General features: G+C 37.2%; 1 protein-coding gene across 1 annotated transcript; it reads right to left on the reverse strand.

The window, feature by feature from the left end:
- Window positions 1–523: 523 nt before the first annotated feature.
- On the reverse strand, window positions 524–16,215 carry LOC127094985 (uncharacterized). The gene is made up of 4 exons (XM_051033741.1): window positions 15,816–16,215; window positions 2,396–2,526; window positions 1,247–1,553; window positions 524–726 (listed from the first exon to the last, which is right to left on the reverse strand). The coding sequence occupies exons 1-4, from the start codon at window positions 16,213–16,215 to the stop codon at window positions 524–526; spliced, it is 1,041 nt and encodes a 346-aa protein (XP_050889698.1).
- Between the last annotated feature and the right edge of the window lie 414 nt (window positions 16,216–16,629).

Genomic DNA, 16,629 nt, shown 5'->3' on the forward strand with positions numbered 1-16,629 from the left:
TAATTCATTGGTAGATGTTTTCCCTTTAACATACTCATCACCATGTTCATGATGGTCATGTTCTTCCTCTCTGTAATTCCATTTTGTTAAAGAGTGTATGGTGGAACCACCTCATGCACTATCCCTTATCTTTCACAAAGTGAAATAAAATCATTTGATACATATTCTCCACAACCATCGGTCCTCAAAGTCTTGATCTTATGACCATTTTACCTCTCCGCCATGGATTTGAATTTAGTGAGCCATTTTTTGTTGTAGTCATCTATGAATGTAACAAAGTACTTGTTACCTCCAATTGAATGCACTTGGATAATGCCACACACATCCGAGTATATGACTTCAAGAGTGGATTTAGAGTTACTTCCTGCATCTTTGCTGAAGTTAGTCGTATGTTTATTAGCTTGCACATATTCCTCACAGATCTCACTAGGAATGTGGATTTATGGTAGACCTGAAACCATGTTTCTCTTCTTCAGGTGGCTAATGTCCCTGAAGTTGTGGTGACCTAGCTTGTATACCATAGTCATTCATCTCTACTGGCTACAGTTACTAAGCATTTATGCTCTATCACATAAAGTTCAATCTTGAAGGTTCTATTCTGAGACATAGGTTCCCTCAAGATTAATCTACCACTTGAGTCATGCACTCTCATCATCTTTCCTTCTATCACTACTTTGTAATTCTTCTCAATTAGTTCGCCAATGCTCAACAGATTGATCGTCATGCCTAGAATGTATAACACATTTTAAATCAAGATTATCTTATAATATGTTCTCATGATCAAGACATTACTAATGCCTTTAGATGTTAAAGTGTTATCATTTGCAAACTTTACTTTGTTCTTCATGGATAGACTGATATTTACAAACCAAACTTTTCTACCATACATATGTGATGAATATCCTGAGTCCAAGTACCATTGGTCTCTATTATTTTCTTTCTCTTTTTTTTTTCGCCATCAGTAACACATCTTCATCATCTTGTTTTGCAAGCCTTGCATCACTTTCTTGGTTGTTCTTCTTTCTTGCATGACACTCATTTGCATTGTCACCATATTTATGGCAGTTATAACACTAAACATTAGCTTTTTCAAGCTTATTTTCTCCTTATCTTCCTCTATTTGTAGTACCACCTTTGTGGCTACTTTGGTTTGTAGCTTGCTTCGGATTTGAGCTACATCCTTGTTGGTGTCTTCTTCCATTTGAATTGTTGTAGCCTCTTCTATCTTAGTTTCCATTCCATTTACCTTTTCTCTTCCTTTCTTTTGTTGATTGTTCCTGCAATGACGTATCACTTTTAGTCTTGCCTCCAAATATTTCAATAATTTTTTGCTCATGAGATTCAATTGTTCCTTGAAGTTCTTCCTTTGTCCGACTTGACATGTCCTTTGATTCTTCTATGGCTATAACAACATGATCAAATTTTTGAAGCAAAGATATTAAAACATTTTCAACTACCGATCTGGATGGCATCACTTCATCATACATTTTGATCTGATTCATCGGCCTAGTCACCCTAGTGAAGAAGTCACCTACACTTTCGTTTTCTTCCATCTGAAACAGTTCATACATTATTTTGTGAGTTTGTAAGCTTACTTCTTTCACCTTTTTAGCACCACCAACTGACTTTTCCAAGAAGTCATATTCCTCCTTTGACTACTCTACATCTCCAACCTTTTCAAAATTGTCTGGATCAACACATTGGTGGATTATAAATAGGGCTTTATAACCATTCTTCTTAAATTCTTTGTGAGAAGTCTTTTTGTTCATTTGTGGAACTATTATCGATTGGTGTCACTCCATTCTTCACAATATCCCACACATCTTGATAACATAAACAAATCTAATTTGCTTATGGCCATTGTCATATTTTTGGTCATTCAAGATGGGAATATTTGCTGGAAAATGCTCATTTGGATGAAAGACATTGTTCGAGATTTCCCAAGAATCATAGCCAGTGGTCTAGATACTAGATGTTCGAACAAAATCTTGCTTGAACAAGATATATCTTTACTCGATTGATGTAACAATCTTCAACAACACTCTTCACTCAAGTGATGCACATACACACATAGTTTCAATGTTTAAGTTTTTTCTTCACACTTTAGGAATTGAAAAGAAGAAATCATGATTGAATAGAAAGAGTGTATTTTATTGATCTATGTATCACAAAGTTAGGAACTAAATATATTAAGATTACTTACAAGTCAAATAATCTCATTTTACATAACTAACTTCCAATACAAAATTATGGTATATAACCGAATTTTAACAACTAACTTGTTACTCGTTTCCTAAGTAACACAAAAGGACACTATGAAGTATAATTTCAACAAGAAGAACCACCACTGATGTGATAATAGAAAAAACTGGATCTCCTGATACTCCCGAAAAACCATTGCACCAACAGAGATTACAAAACCATAATTTAAACTACCAAATTTGCTCAGCAACAAAGCAAGACTCAAGACACTTGAATGCAATAGAGGAGAACCAGAACTGCTAAACTGCATTCTCATACTTATGACTACAGAGAACCAAGATATTGTTACACTTAGATTTTTGAGCTGGTAGAAAGTCAACAAATAATGTCAATAAAGAGACATTTGTGGCGAGAAAGCATTAATGAAGTATTTTAAAGATCATTAATGATGAAGCGTCGACAAACTATTAACGAGGGATCGACCGAGCTGTCGACACATGGAAACATGGTTTGGAGCAATCTCAGGGATAAATCCATAAGACTAGGATCGCTTGGAAACATGCCCATAATCTCGAAAATGGCAGTCGACAGGGGTCTCTATTTCAACAAGACGACCAGTCAAGTGAACCACGTAAGTTTGAAAGACAGTAAATTCACAAGTCCAGAGTCCTTTGTAGGAAACGTTGACAACACGTTGGGGCGATTTCTATCAAGGGTCCGTGAGGAAGTTGAAAGCAGTTATAACTCAACATGGATTTTAAATAGATAGAGTCGTGGATGACATGTAAGCACGCTAGTGAGAGCCTGGAGATTGAAGGTGGAGTGAATGAAGTAGTTCCTTAGTGGTCATAATCATCGTCGATGGTTACTTTGTAAATAGAATACATAGTAGATTCATACATGAGATCAAGGCTCGTAAAATTTCTTACATATTCTCCATACCACTGGAGTACCCGAGTCAAATAGTGAAACAGTTGAGTGAGAAAAACGTATGTGTCTGCATCTAGTCTTTTCATCAGTTTTTTGTTTCCTGGAACATGTACTTTTACTCTTAATTTATTTAATATCATTTATTTCATTTTACCTTCTCATTTATCACAACTTAACTTCATTTAAAGTATTTTTCTACGTCGTTATCGTTCACGCGACGACTGCATTCAACTCACACGCACGTGTGTTCACACAAATCATTTGTATAAATTTCTTTGGATATTTTTCGAGTTAATCTCACATACATTCTAAACTCATGATTGTTGACCAAAAACACCGGTAGACAAATTAGCACACCCAGTGGGACCCTTTTCTGTGAATATTTTTATTAAAAAGAGGTGTCTTACTTTATTTTCTTTGTAGTGTCTCTCCATTTGTAAGGTCTTGTGTTGTATGAGCTTAAGGAGTGGTAAGCGACTTTCCAAATTATCTTATAAAAATCAAACCCCTTCCAAGAGTAATACTCCAAACCCAGGAAGACAACCGACAGTTACTAGTATCGACAACTCTGTGGCTCCATCCCCTGTCGAGGAAATACCCACTGCCTTAATCCAAGTAGTGGCGTATTCCATGCCGCTACATGTGGGGATTTCATCACCACAAGCGTCAAGCGCAATAATCTTTTCTAGGGAATTACAAAACTTAGGATACAAAAATGCCTTCTTATCTAAGTTTCTCGTTACCTTAGAAGGAACAACCGTATGGTATGGCAACTACAATGATGGAAAGCCTACACCCTAGTACTCCACTACATTCAAAAAACGTGATGGCAACTTCATCTCCCTTTAATCCTTATTTGGCTTCAGCATCTACTACGGGCAACTTCGGCCAACTAAGACAACCACTAGGAGGTATGGAGTATTTTCCTCCCCCATGGTGCTTTTTCCTTGACCAATAACTCTCTTCAGGTCATGAGGCAGTTAATGGATGAAAGCAACCATGATATGGTCCATACAATTATGCAACAGATAGGCAATGTGTTTAACCCACTTGTAGAAAATACGAATATGAGTTATCAACAATTAGGCCACCAAATGGGTAGGATTGTTGATTTTTTGGCGCACCACTCACTCTAGTGCCTAATATTCCTCGGGAGACTAATCCCCTGGAAAATAGGGATGTCAAAAACCATCAAGGTCCAGAAGGCCTCAATATGGTCCTGGTTCAAAGGAACCAAGATGCTAACCAAGTATTTAGATAAGCCCTACAAGACAATATTGGGGTACAAGATAATATCATTAACGTTGTCGAACGCGTTCTGGCCCAAAATGGCCTCAACATGGGCCTTCCCAGACCAAACCATATATCCCATTGTCTGAGTATGTAAGGCAAACTGAATTTTCAAGGGGCTAGAAAGTCCCAAAGTTCACCAAGTTTGTCGGTGATACCAATGAATCGACCATTGAACACATTGCTTGGTACCAGGTCGAGGCTGGTGATTTAGCCAACAATGAGAATATGAAAATCAAGTATTTTATGAACTCATTGACTAAGAACATGTTTACATGGCTCACCATGCTTCCCCCAAATTCCATCTTTACTTAGGCCCAATTAGAAAGGGCATTCCAAGAACAATTCTACATGGGACAATGTAAGATTAGTCTCAAGGAACTGGCCAATGTAAGGAGAAAGGTGGATGGAAGTATCGATGATTACCTCAATAGGTTTAAAACCTTGAAAGTTGTATGTTTTACACAAGTTCCAGAACATGAGTTAGTCGAACTGGCTGCAGGGGGTCCCGACTACTCCATTAGGAAGAAATTATACACCCAATACTTAAGAGACATGGCCTATTTTGCCAATAGAGTTCCACAAGTCAAATGATTGAAGGCTGAAAAAGATATAACATCCAAGTTCATTAAAAAAAGGTGGCTTATGTCGAAGTCGACAACATAGGGAATTAATCTGACTTAAAGTATGAGTATGTAGAGGAGAATGAGGTTAATATGGAAGAACTAAAGCCATGGCCTCTTTACACATGCAAGTTGCTAAAACCCTCAAATGGGAAGAATCTCGTCGAGGCCAAAAATGAAAATTTTATTGTTAAAAGATATACCTTCGACATTACTAAGTGTGACAAAATCTTTGATCTATTGGTTGCTGGTGGACAAAATTTTGTTCCTAAAGGGGCTAAGGTCCAACCATTAGAACAAAGAAAGAAAAAAGGTTTTTGTAAATTCATTAATTTTTTAGGTCATAAAACTTCTCAATGTGTACTCTTTAGGGATCTAGTGCAAAATGCTCTCAAGGATGGCTGGCTCAAGTTTACTGACAAGTAGAAACTGTGGCCATAAGAGGATGTTGGAACTAAAGTTGAGGCTCTCTTTGCCAACCCAGTATACATCATGATGGTTGACACTGTCGACGAAGCTGGGGATGAAGACAACATAGAAAAGTATAAAGATCAAGCAACAAAGGTCTACCCTAAAGCTGAAGAAGAATTGGTCGAATTTTGTAACCGTTGCAGGTTGAAAGATTCGGAAGTGATGTTGTGCCCCTGGTGCAAATTTGTGTTTAACAAAGAAGCGGCTAAAGAGATGGAGAGGATAAACCCTTACCAAGATAAAAAAAATTGTCCGACAGGATAAACCCAAAGAAATTTTCTCCAATAAGGGAAAAGGTCCAACAAAATTCCAAGGTAAGACTTATGTGCCCACTACAGGTGCATCTCCTAGAGAATGCTTACGCCCTACTAGGAAATCAACAACTGGTGGGGGAAAATGTAAAGTAGTCAATGTTGGTGATGGTTCCTCATACAGAGATAACTCTCAAGTCTTCAAGAAGTACTCTTATGTCTTACAGAACTAAATGGAAAAAAAAACCCATGATTACGACTTAGTGGAGGAGACACCAGAGAAATAAGAAAGCTACATGAGAGGATGGAAGTTCCAGCAGAAGTGTTAGCATTCAAATTGTCAACAAAGCCCAATCTAGTCAACAGCTTGTTAAGAAACTGTTGTTTCCCTCTCTATCACCAATACATGAGGAGAAAGAAAGAAAGGATAAAGAATTTGAAGATGTCGATATGGAGACAGATAACTTCGACTAAGGGTGTTAGCCGGAATTAAATATCATTTGCGATATGATATATGTTTTGCCCTTAGAATACGAAATGGTCATAGAAGTGACTGAGGAAGAAGGTCTTAATTAAGATATAGCTACCCATAAACCTTTATGTTACTATGTAATGAATGTCGTCTGAATGAACAAGGACCACACCATTTTTGAAAGGCCAAGCATGGCCATGCAGCAACATCGGAAGCCTTTGTATATAAGGGCTAAGGTAAATGGCGTATGGATCAACAAGGTTTTGATTGACTGTGGAGCATGTGTCAATGTTATGCCCCAGTCCCTCTTAGAGAAAATAGGAAAACTTACCATAGATTTAGCTTGTAAAAACATGGAATTATATAAGTATAAGGGCAAAACCAGAAAACCCTTAGGGGTTACTCAAGTCAACATAATGGTAGGAACTATCACAAGGCCAACATTGTTTATGGTGGTGCAAACAAAAGAAAATTACAACCTACTATTAGGTAGGAAGTTGTTGCATGGAGTAGGATGCGTACCCTCGTCTATGCATCAGAGAATCACCTTCTAGAAGCATGATGGGATTGTCGAACACATCGAAGCGGATCAAAGTTTTTTAAAGAAGATGTCAGTCACATCGACAGACTTACCTTTGACTGAAAATTGGCGAACACTTCACCATGTCGACCTGCTCGACAAGGCTTTAACTTTGAAGGGAGTGAGGTATACTACATAGTGAGCCTATATCCTTAGTATGTGTTTGTTGGTGCAGGCCCTAAAGGCCAATGCTTTTGGTACTTGTATCAAATTATTTATTAATAATAAAAGGCTTTTTCTTTATTATGTTTGTTTAATAAAGTTCCTAGAATAGCTAGTCCATTTAATGTATCAAGTGTGACTTAATCATGAGATCCCATTAAACATAAGGACATTATTCTTAAAGTATCCGTAGTCGAGCTATGTTGTGAAGTGGGATAATATTAAAGAATTAAGACTATTATGTATATAGAGTGATGATCACATCTCATGGATCATGGATAAAGAGTTATCTAGTCTTAAACATAAGTATGGATATTAGGAGCAATATTCATACTGGATTGACCCGCTATGAGAATACTATATAGAATGTTATGCAAAGTGTCATAAGTTATTCTCATGATGATAATGGTGTATACCACCCTTCGACCTAAAGCTACTATGGACCCTAGATGTAGAGTCGAGTGCCTTATTGCTGATCAAACATTGTTCGTAACTAGATGACCAGAAAGATAGTTGATGGATACTCCACGAAACATGCTGAGGGACATGAGTGACCTAGATGGAATTTGCCCATCCTGCGTAATAGGATAAATGTCTAAGGGCCCAATATTGAACTGGACAAGGATGACACGGTCTATACCTTATGTTCAATATAAACATAAGGGAAAAAGGGTAATTATACACACAAGTATTATCACAAAAGGATTTGTCAGATCACATGACATTTTCGTGTCTTGGGTAGCAGTGACATGTTGCTAGATACCGCTCACTATTTATTATGTTAAATATGTGATTTAATATAATTGCTAATGCCGCAAAAACCTACAGGGTCACACACAAAAGGACGGATTGATGAGAGATAGAGTAAATCAGGAACACTATAAGGTACGGTGCACTTAAGTGAATTGTAGAACATCGTAAGGTATGATGTACTTAAGTAGAATATGAAATATGGTAAGGTACCATGCGCTTAAGTGATTTTTGTATATTATAAGATATGGGCCACATACACTTAAGTGGGCTTTTTAGCTTATAGCCCACACAAGTGGTTCTATAAATAGAACCCTTGTACAGAAGCATTTGTTCAGATGAAATTTTGTTTCTCTCTCTCTCTCTCACTCACTCAAATCCTTCATTCGTAGAAGCTAGCACTAAGACTGAAGGAATCCGTTCGTGTGGACTGAGTAGAGGCGTTGTCACCATTCAACGTTCGTGATCGCTCCTTAGATATGCATCAAAGGTTTTAATCGCCACAAGAGATAACAATTCTATCACTGATCATGCTCATTCGTAAGTATCATTAAAGGAGAAATTTTTAATTTCCCCTGCATTTTGGATCGTTATTCTCCTTCAGTGGTATCAGAGCCACTTACGAAACCATGCATCTAATAGTTATGTATTTTCTGTATTAATACGATTAAAAGACAGAATGAATTAAATAATAAACGAGTAATTAAATTTGGCATCATGTGTGTACGATTTGGATGATTGATGTTGACTATGCTTCGGAATTCGATGTTAGTATGGTGAAGCAGCGATACATCGATCATCTATAGGTTACACAATTGAGATCGATCAAGTTATATATATGATATAAGTAATTCTGATGTAAAATACGATATATATGACATATTGTTTCTATTTCGTTCATTCAAACACTTAATGGTTATTTTCCTTTGAGCAATCAATGATCATTGGCTTCGGAATCCGACGAAAGTATGGTGAAGCAATGATGTGTTGATCAATCATACTGAATTAACAATCGATGTATATTTTACGGTATGAAATTGGTGCATTAGGGTTCATGCCAGTATAAGGGTTATGTTGTCAAAGAGTTATGTGATTAGGGTTGTGACTGTGCAAGAGTTGTGCTTTAAAGTATCAAGTTGATGCGAAAATCAACGTCGATTTCAAATGAATTGTTCATTAAAATTTTGCGTAGTGTGACAGGGCAGCGGAACCCCCGTCCTACTCTGCGTAGTGTGATCAGTCGTCGAAATTTAAATGTGTTTATTTAATTAACAAAATTTAAATTTATAATAATAATAATATGTTTATTATTATTTTCTTGTGGTGATCGATTATGGCCTTAGTTTTCCTTTGTTTTATTTTGGGATTTTAAAATACGACCTGCGCGTCGTGCCTCTCTTTTAATCTTTAATATAACTTGTTTTCTCATCTCACTCACTCGTATGTAAAAAGAGCTTCTTTTATGTAATGTAATGTTATGAAGAAAGAGAAGAATATAATATCAATGGAGGGAAAACCTTGAAGATCTTGCTTAGAGAAGCTTAGATCGTTATTAGGTTAGCTTAGGTTCTCTCATTGGCTTGAGAGAACAATTGCACTAGGGGCCATAACTGTGTCATTTTGTATGTATGTTGATGGATGTGAATGTATGTTGATGCATGTGAGAGACAACTTATATGATAAATAAGCCGGTGAGATCATAATAATTGAAAATTCCCTCAAATTAAATATTAAGTTTATGCTTTCCAAGTTTTAACACTCATCAAGACTAGTATCGAATAATGTAGGTTTCGCCAACGCAAGGTGCATGTTCAATATTAGTAAGGTGCGATAGGATAATTGTAATATCCAATTGCTAAAATAATGGGTCAAACTTAACGAAACAAATTATAATAAGATTATATACGTTTAGAAGCAAGAGTTGGAAATGATCCATGTGAAGGATTGAAATAAGGAGTTATTCACCCAACTAAAATATTCGAGAGTTGTATTAGATACAATTGGAAGGAGTTCCTACCTAAATAATCTAGTTTTGTGTAATCCTCCTATGCGGACTTAAAACAAAGTGAAATGTGGATCTCAACCCACTAGAAAATCTTCCAACGGGATTTTCCGAATCAAATTGTGAGGGTCATTTGTTTTGAGTAAAATAGTGGGAGCATATTTAATTAAAGGACTAATTATATATGTTATTTTAGTGATACTTATATTTTTATTATGTTTCATGTAGATTACCATGATAACAAACACCTCTAACAACATTTTGCGATCAATCCTTGATTAGGAAAAATTGTCTGGGACAAATTTTCTGGATTGGCACCGAAATCTGAGGATTATCCTCAAACATGATAGAAAGTTGTATGTCTTAGAGAAACCTGTTCCTGAAGAGGAACCTCCTAGTTCTGCACCTAAGGCAGAAAGATATGCTTATAAGAAGCATGTCGATGATGCCAATGAAACTACTTGCCTCATGCTAGCTACCATGAACTCAGAGTTGCAAATGCAACATGAGAATATGGCAGCATTCAATATGATCGAACACCTGAAGATGCTCTATCAAGAGCAGGTAAAGCATGAAAGGTTTAAAGTTTCAAAAGCCCTTTTTCAAGGAAATTTAGCTGAGGGAGCCCCTGTAGGTCCCTATGTGCTCAAGATGATTGGGTATGTGGAGAACCTTGAGAGGTTGGGTTTTCCCCTCGAAAAGGAACTTGCGACTGATTCGATCTTCCAATCGTTTCCAGATAGCTTCAGTAAATTTGTCCTTAATTTAAATATTAATGATATGGACAAATCTCTTCATGAACTGCTAGCCATGTTAAGAATTGTTGAGCAGAATCTGAAGTCAAAAGGGAAGTCCATTCTGATGATCGAAAATGGAAAGAGACGGAACAAAAGACCCACCAAGCAGGGTGGTAAAGGGAAAGGCAAGGAAGTTGCCAAACCCGAACCCACAACTCCTGCTTTCAAGCCTAGTGGAGGAATAGCAAAGGAAGGCACATGCTTCCATTGCGGTAAGACTGGACACTGGAAGAGAAACTGCCCAAAGAACCTGGAAGATAAGAAAAATGGAGTAGAGACTTCAACTTCAGGTATTTTTGTTATTGAAATTAATTTATCTACTTCTGCATCATGGGTATTAGATACTGGATGAGGTTCTCACATTTGTACCAATGTGCAGGGGCTAAAAAGGAGTAGAGATTTGGAAAAATGTGAAGTTGACATACGAGTTGGCAATGAAGCAAAGGTTGCTGCTTTAGTCGTAGGAACGTATTGACTTTACCTAGTGGTTTAATAATTCAGTTAGAGAACTGTTATTATGTACATGCAATTAGCAGGACTATTATTTTCATTTCTTGTTTAGACAAGTTTGGTTTTTTATTTATAATAAAGAACAATTGTTGCTCCATTTATTTGAATGATTTAATCTATGCTACTGCACAAATGAATAATGAACGATATGTCCTTGATCTTGAAATGCATATTTATAACATTAATACTAAAAGGATGAAACCTAATTATTTAAATCCAACTTACCTTTGGCATTGTCGACTAGGCCACATAAATGAGAAACACATTTCCAAACTCCATAAAGATGGACTCTTGGACGCTTTTGATTATGAATCATATGATACATGCAAATCTTGTTTAATTGGAAAGATGACAAAGTCTCCATTCCCAGGAAAAGGTGAAAGAGCTAATGATGTTTTGGCTCTCATACATACTGATGTATGTGGACCATTAAACATACCAGCCATAGGAAGTTTTCAGTACTTCATCACATTTACTGATGATTTCAGTAGATATGGTTATGTGTATTTAATGAAACACAAATCAGAGTCCTTTGAAAAGTTCAAGGAATTCAAGAATGAAGTACAAAACCAAATAGGTAAGAATATTAAAACTCTTCGATCAGATTGAGGTGGTGAACATTTAAGCCTAGAGTTTGATGACCATCTGAAAGAGTGTGGGATTCTATCCCAACTTACTCCTCCTGGAACACCCCAATGGAACGGTGTATCTGAGAGAAGAAATCGAACCTTGTTAGATATGGCCTGATCCATGATGAGTCACGCCAATCTTCCAAACTCCTTTTGGGGACATGCATTATTGACAACAGCTTACACACTTAACCGTGTTCCATATGTCTTACATGAAGATATGAGATCTGGAGTGGTAAGAAACCACATATGTCTTACATGAAGATTTGGGGTTGCGAAGTTTATGTGAAACGATAAATTTCAACTAAGCTTGAGTATGACAAATGCTTATTTGTGGGGTATCCTAAAGGAACAAGAGGGTACTACTTATACAATCCTTCTGAGGGCAAAGTGTTTGTCGCTCGAACTGGAGTTTTCCTAGAAAAGGATTTTATTTCCAAAGGAACCAGTGGGAGGAAAGTAGAGCTTGAAGAAATTCAAGAATCACAAAGCATTGATACACCTACGGAGGAATTAAATCAAGAAACATAAGTAGTTGTGGAAGAGCAACCTGCTCAAGTAGAACAAGACCAACGTAACTCAAGCAGGATACGTCACCTACCTGATAGATATGGATATCTCATGACTGATCAAGGTGATGTATTACTCATGGATCAAGATGAGCCTATGACCTACCAAGAGGCTATAACTGGTCCCGAGTCTGAGAAGTGGCTAGAAGCCATGAAATATGAAATGGATTCCACGTACACAAACTAGGTTTGGACCTTGGTAGAGCCTCCTATAGGAGTTAACCCTATAGGATGCAAGTGGGTCTTAAAAAAGAAGATTGGCATGGATGGTAAGGTACATACCTATAAGGCAAGACTAGTTGCAAAAGGATATAAACAAATTCATGGGGTTGACTATGATGAAACCTTTTCACCAGTTGCAATGCTTAAATCTATTCGAATTTTACTTGCTATCGCGCATATCATGATTATGAAATATGGCAGATGGATGTAAAAACTTCTTTCCTTAATGTGAATCTTCTTGAGGATTTGTACCTGACATAGCCTGAAGGATTTGACATACTAGAAGAAGCCCAAAAGATATGTAAGTTACAAAGATCAATCTATGGATTGAAGCAAGCTTCCAGAAGCTGGAATCTTTGTTTTGATGAAACAGTAAAACAATATTGATTCATCAAGAATGAAGATAAGCCTTATGTCTATAAGAAGGTTAATGGGAGCATGATCATCTTCCTGGTATTATATGTAGATGACATATTACTCATTGGAAACGATGTCCCTACCCTACAACAAGTAAAATTTTGGTTGGGGAAATGCTTTTCTATGAAGGACCTAGGTGAAATAACTTATATATTAGGAATCAGGATCTATAGAGATAGATCACAAAAACTGCTTGGCCTAAGCCAGAGTACATACATATACAGAGTGCTGAGACGCTTTAATATGCATGATTCCAAGAAAGGATTCATACATATGCAACATGGCATGTGTCTGTCAAAAACACAATCCCCTTCAACTAAGGAAGAAAGGGATCGCATGAATAAGATTCCATATGCATTTGTAATAGGATCTATCATGTATGACATGTTACATACTCGACCAGATGTCTCGTACGCTTTAAGTGCAACAAGTAGGTACCAATCTAATCTTGGTGATGCTCATTGGGTAGATGTCAAGAATATCCTTAAGTTTTTGAGAAGGATTAATGACTCATTCTTGATATATGGAGGTCAGGAAGAGCTTGATGTAATTGGATACACCGATGCTAGCTTCCAGACAGATAAGGATGACTTTAGATCGCAATCTGGTTATGTGTTCTGCTTAAATGGTGGGGCTGTAAGCTAGAAAAGTTCAAAGCAAGATACAATTATTGATTCTACAATTGAGGTCGAGTATATTGCTGCCTCAAGTGCAACAAAGGAAGTTTTTTGGATCAAAAAGTTCATTAGTAAACTTGGTATAGTTCCTAGCATTGTGGATCCCATTGATCTCTATTGTGATAACAATGGTGCTATCGCACAAGCTAAGGAGCCTAGACCTCACAAACGATCCAAACACATACTTAGGCGTTATCACCTCATTCGAGAGATAATAGATAGAGAGGATGTGAAAATATGCAGAGTACCTACACTTGACAATATTGATGACCCACTGACAAAGCCTCTTGTACAGCAGAAGCATGATGCCCATACTAGATCTATGGGCATTAGGGGTATGCCTGATTGGCTCTAGTGCTAGTGGAAGATTGTTGGTGTAAGCCCTAGAGGCCAATACTTTTGGTACTTGTATCGAATTATTTATTAATAATAAAAGGTTTTTTTCTTTATTATGTTTGTTTAATAAAGTCTCTAGAATAGCTAGTCCATTTAATGTATCAAGTGCGACTTAATTATGAGATCCCATTAAACATAAGGACACTATTCTTAATGTATCTGTAGTCGATCTTTGTTATGAAGTGGGATAACATTAAAGTATTAAGACTATTATGTATATAGACTGATGATCACATCTCATGGATCATGGATAAGGAGTTATCAAGTCTTAAACATAGGTATGAATATTAGGAGTAATATTTGAAGGTAGAGAAAAACAAGAAAGGGGGAGTTGAATTATTTTAACTAATAATTAAAAAAAATTGGAAATAAAACACACACGAAAAATAAGAATATTAACACAAAAATTTTATATTGGTTCGCTTGAAATTCAAAGCTACTCCAGTCCACCCAGCCAAGGTGATTTCGCCTTCAATAAGGACTTAATCCACTAATCTTGAAAGACTACAATAATGATCGTCTAAGAGGATAAAGATCTCTTAGCCCTCTCAAGTTTACAAACTTCACGAGTCACTTGAGGAGAATTCAGCAATTAAGTAGAATTACAGTAGTGCTTAGTGCTTTTAGGTAAGCAGAAATTACACAATGTAAGAGCAATATATATGTTCACAATTTAGAGCAGCAACTCGTGTGAAAAACAGAACGAGTAAAAGATATGAAAGTAGTTTTTGTATTCTCGTGTGTTTTCGTTGTAGTCTTAGTGATATGATTCATCCTATATATAAGAGTTGATGAGGAGACCGTTGAATGAAAGGATCTTTGGAAATGATGGTTGATAAATGTCATTAATCTCTGTGTTCTTTCCAAAGCAGTTTGGGGCGCTATAACTTTCTTCCAAAAATAGATTCTTGCCATAAGAGGAATTCTTCATAGCTAAGTCTTTGCAGATCGTTTCTGAATCAGAATGTTCAAATATCAGAGTTTCTGTATAGCAAGTACATCTTCAGATAGTTGCTTGCAGCTGACTATCTTTAGAGGTTCTTGATGTCTTCCTGATTGATTAAGTCATAGTGTAAAAGCTTCAGATCCTAGAGTGCGCTCTTCCGCTTCAGAGTGTATAATGTCTCTTTATTTGTTACGATTTGTACGCTTCCTTTATTCAGAGTCAGAGCTTCTGCTTGAGTTGCTTCTAAGTGGTCATTATGTCATTATGAACTTGTATCTATATCTGATAAATGTCTATTTGACTTCTTTTTTATTAGAGTTCTGCACACTTAGATAAATCTTATTAGAGATCCATTTTGTTTCATCCTTTGTTATCATCAAAATCTTAGAGATGAATTGTAGATACTGAATTTGTTCTTACAATCTCCCCCTTTTTGATGATGACAAAAATTTTTAGAGTGATGATGAAACAATGATACTCTCAGTAAGAATATAGAATAATATCTTAAAGTCGGATGAGAGATGACTCCCCCTGAGATGGAGCATTAGGATTTCTCAGAACTTCTTACCATATTTTCCTTGTGTGGCAGCTAGTTTTTACCTTAGTTGTTGTCCTGCATAACTTATAGTTTTCATAAGAGATTAATGTGCGCAATGCAGCAAGAGGCTTAGTTATATTTTCATCAGAGCTGTTTTTATTCTCCCCCTTTTTGTCAGACTCAAAAAGATTTAGCACATAAAAGAGTAGGCAAAAGAAAAAGTTCATATATGATAACGATAGGTACAGGTAAGCAGCAATTCAAAAGGAGAACACAGAATACATAGCAGAAAGCATAATAAAAACAAGAGAAGCCTAAGTGCCTAAGGGTTTAGAGGCGGAGGCATCCTTTGGAGCAGATGAGTCAGCAGGTTCTGAATACTGTTGTTGACGGAGTCCTGGTGATCCAGTCTTGCTCGCACTATCTGTTGCTCCTTCTGCAGCTCTTCCAGAGTCTTCAGGACCAGAGGAGCGAAGTCAGAGTTTGATTGCTCCCCTTGAGCCAGAGCATCATTGCTAGCCTTTGCAACTTCTTCTGCAGCTATGTGTGCTGCCTCTTCAGCGTCAGCTTTTGCTTTTGCCTCAGATTCAGCAGCAACCTTCTCTGCAGCTTCTCTAACCCTTTGCTCTTCTTCCTGATGAGCCTTCTCTTCTGCTTCTCTTATGGCGTTTTCCTCTGTCTCTCTGACCAGTCGTGCCTGCAACCTTTCTCCAGCTTCTCTGATAAAGTCGTTGTTGACTTGTTCAGAGAGGCTTTTCAGTTTGAAGGCCTCAGAGGTCATCCATCTGATCACTCTGTTCCAGTGAATCCTCACTATAGAGGGATCATCACTGATGCTAGAGTTCTTAGATAGAGATCTGATCTTTTCCACTGAGGACTCATCAAATAAAGAGATTACTTCTTCTAGGGTGGGAAAGGTAGGTTCTGGTTCAGAGTTGGGGGATGGAGATTCATGTGGTGTTTGGATATTGTCAGCGGGAGGTTGAGAGGTAGGGATAATAATGTGTTCAGAGGGTGGTACGATGGGAGTTTCAGATGGTGGTGTTGTTTATTGTTCAGGTGGTGGAGTTGGTGGTGTTTAGGGTTGTTCGGGTGTTGGTATTTATGGTTGTTCAGATGGTGGTGGAATTGGTTGTTCAGGTGGTAGAGGAGTGTTGGCTTCTGGTTCAGGTTGTTGTTGTGAGGCAAGAGCACG

Source organism: Lathyrus oleraceus, chromosome 6 (assembly GCF_024323335.1).
Source record: "Lathyrus oleraceus cultivar Zhongwan6 chromosome 6, CAAS_Psat_ZW6_1.0, whole genome shotgun sequence".
NCBI classification, from domain to species: domain Eukaryota; kingdom Viridiplantae; phylum Streptophyta; class Magnoliopsida; order Fabales; family Fabaceae; genus Lathyrus; species Lathyrus oleraceus.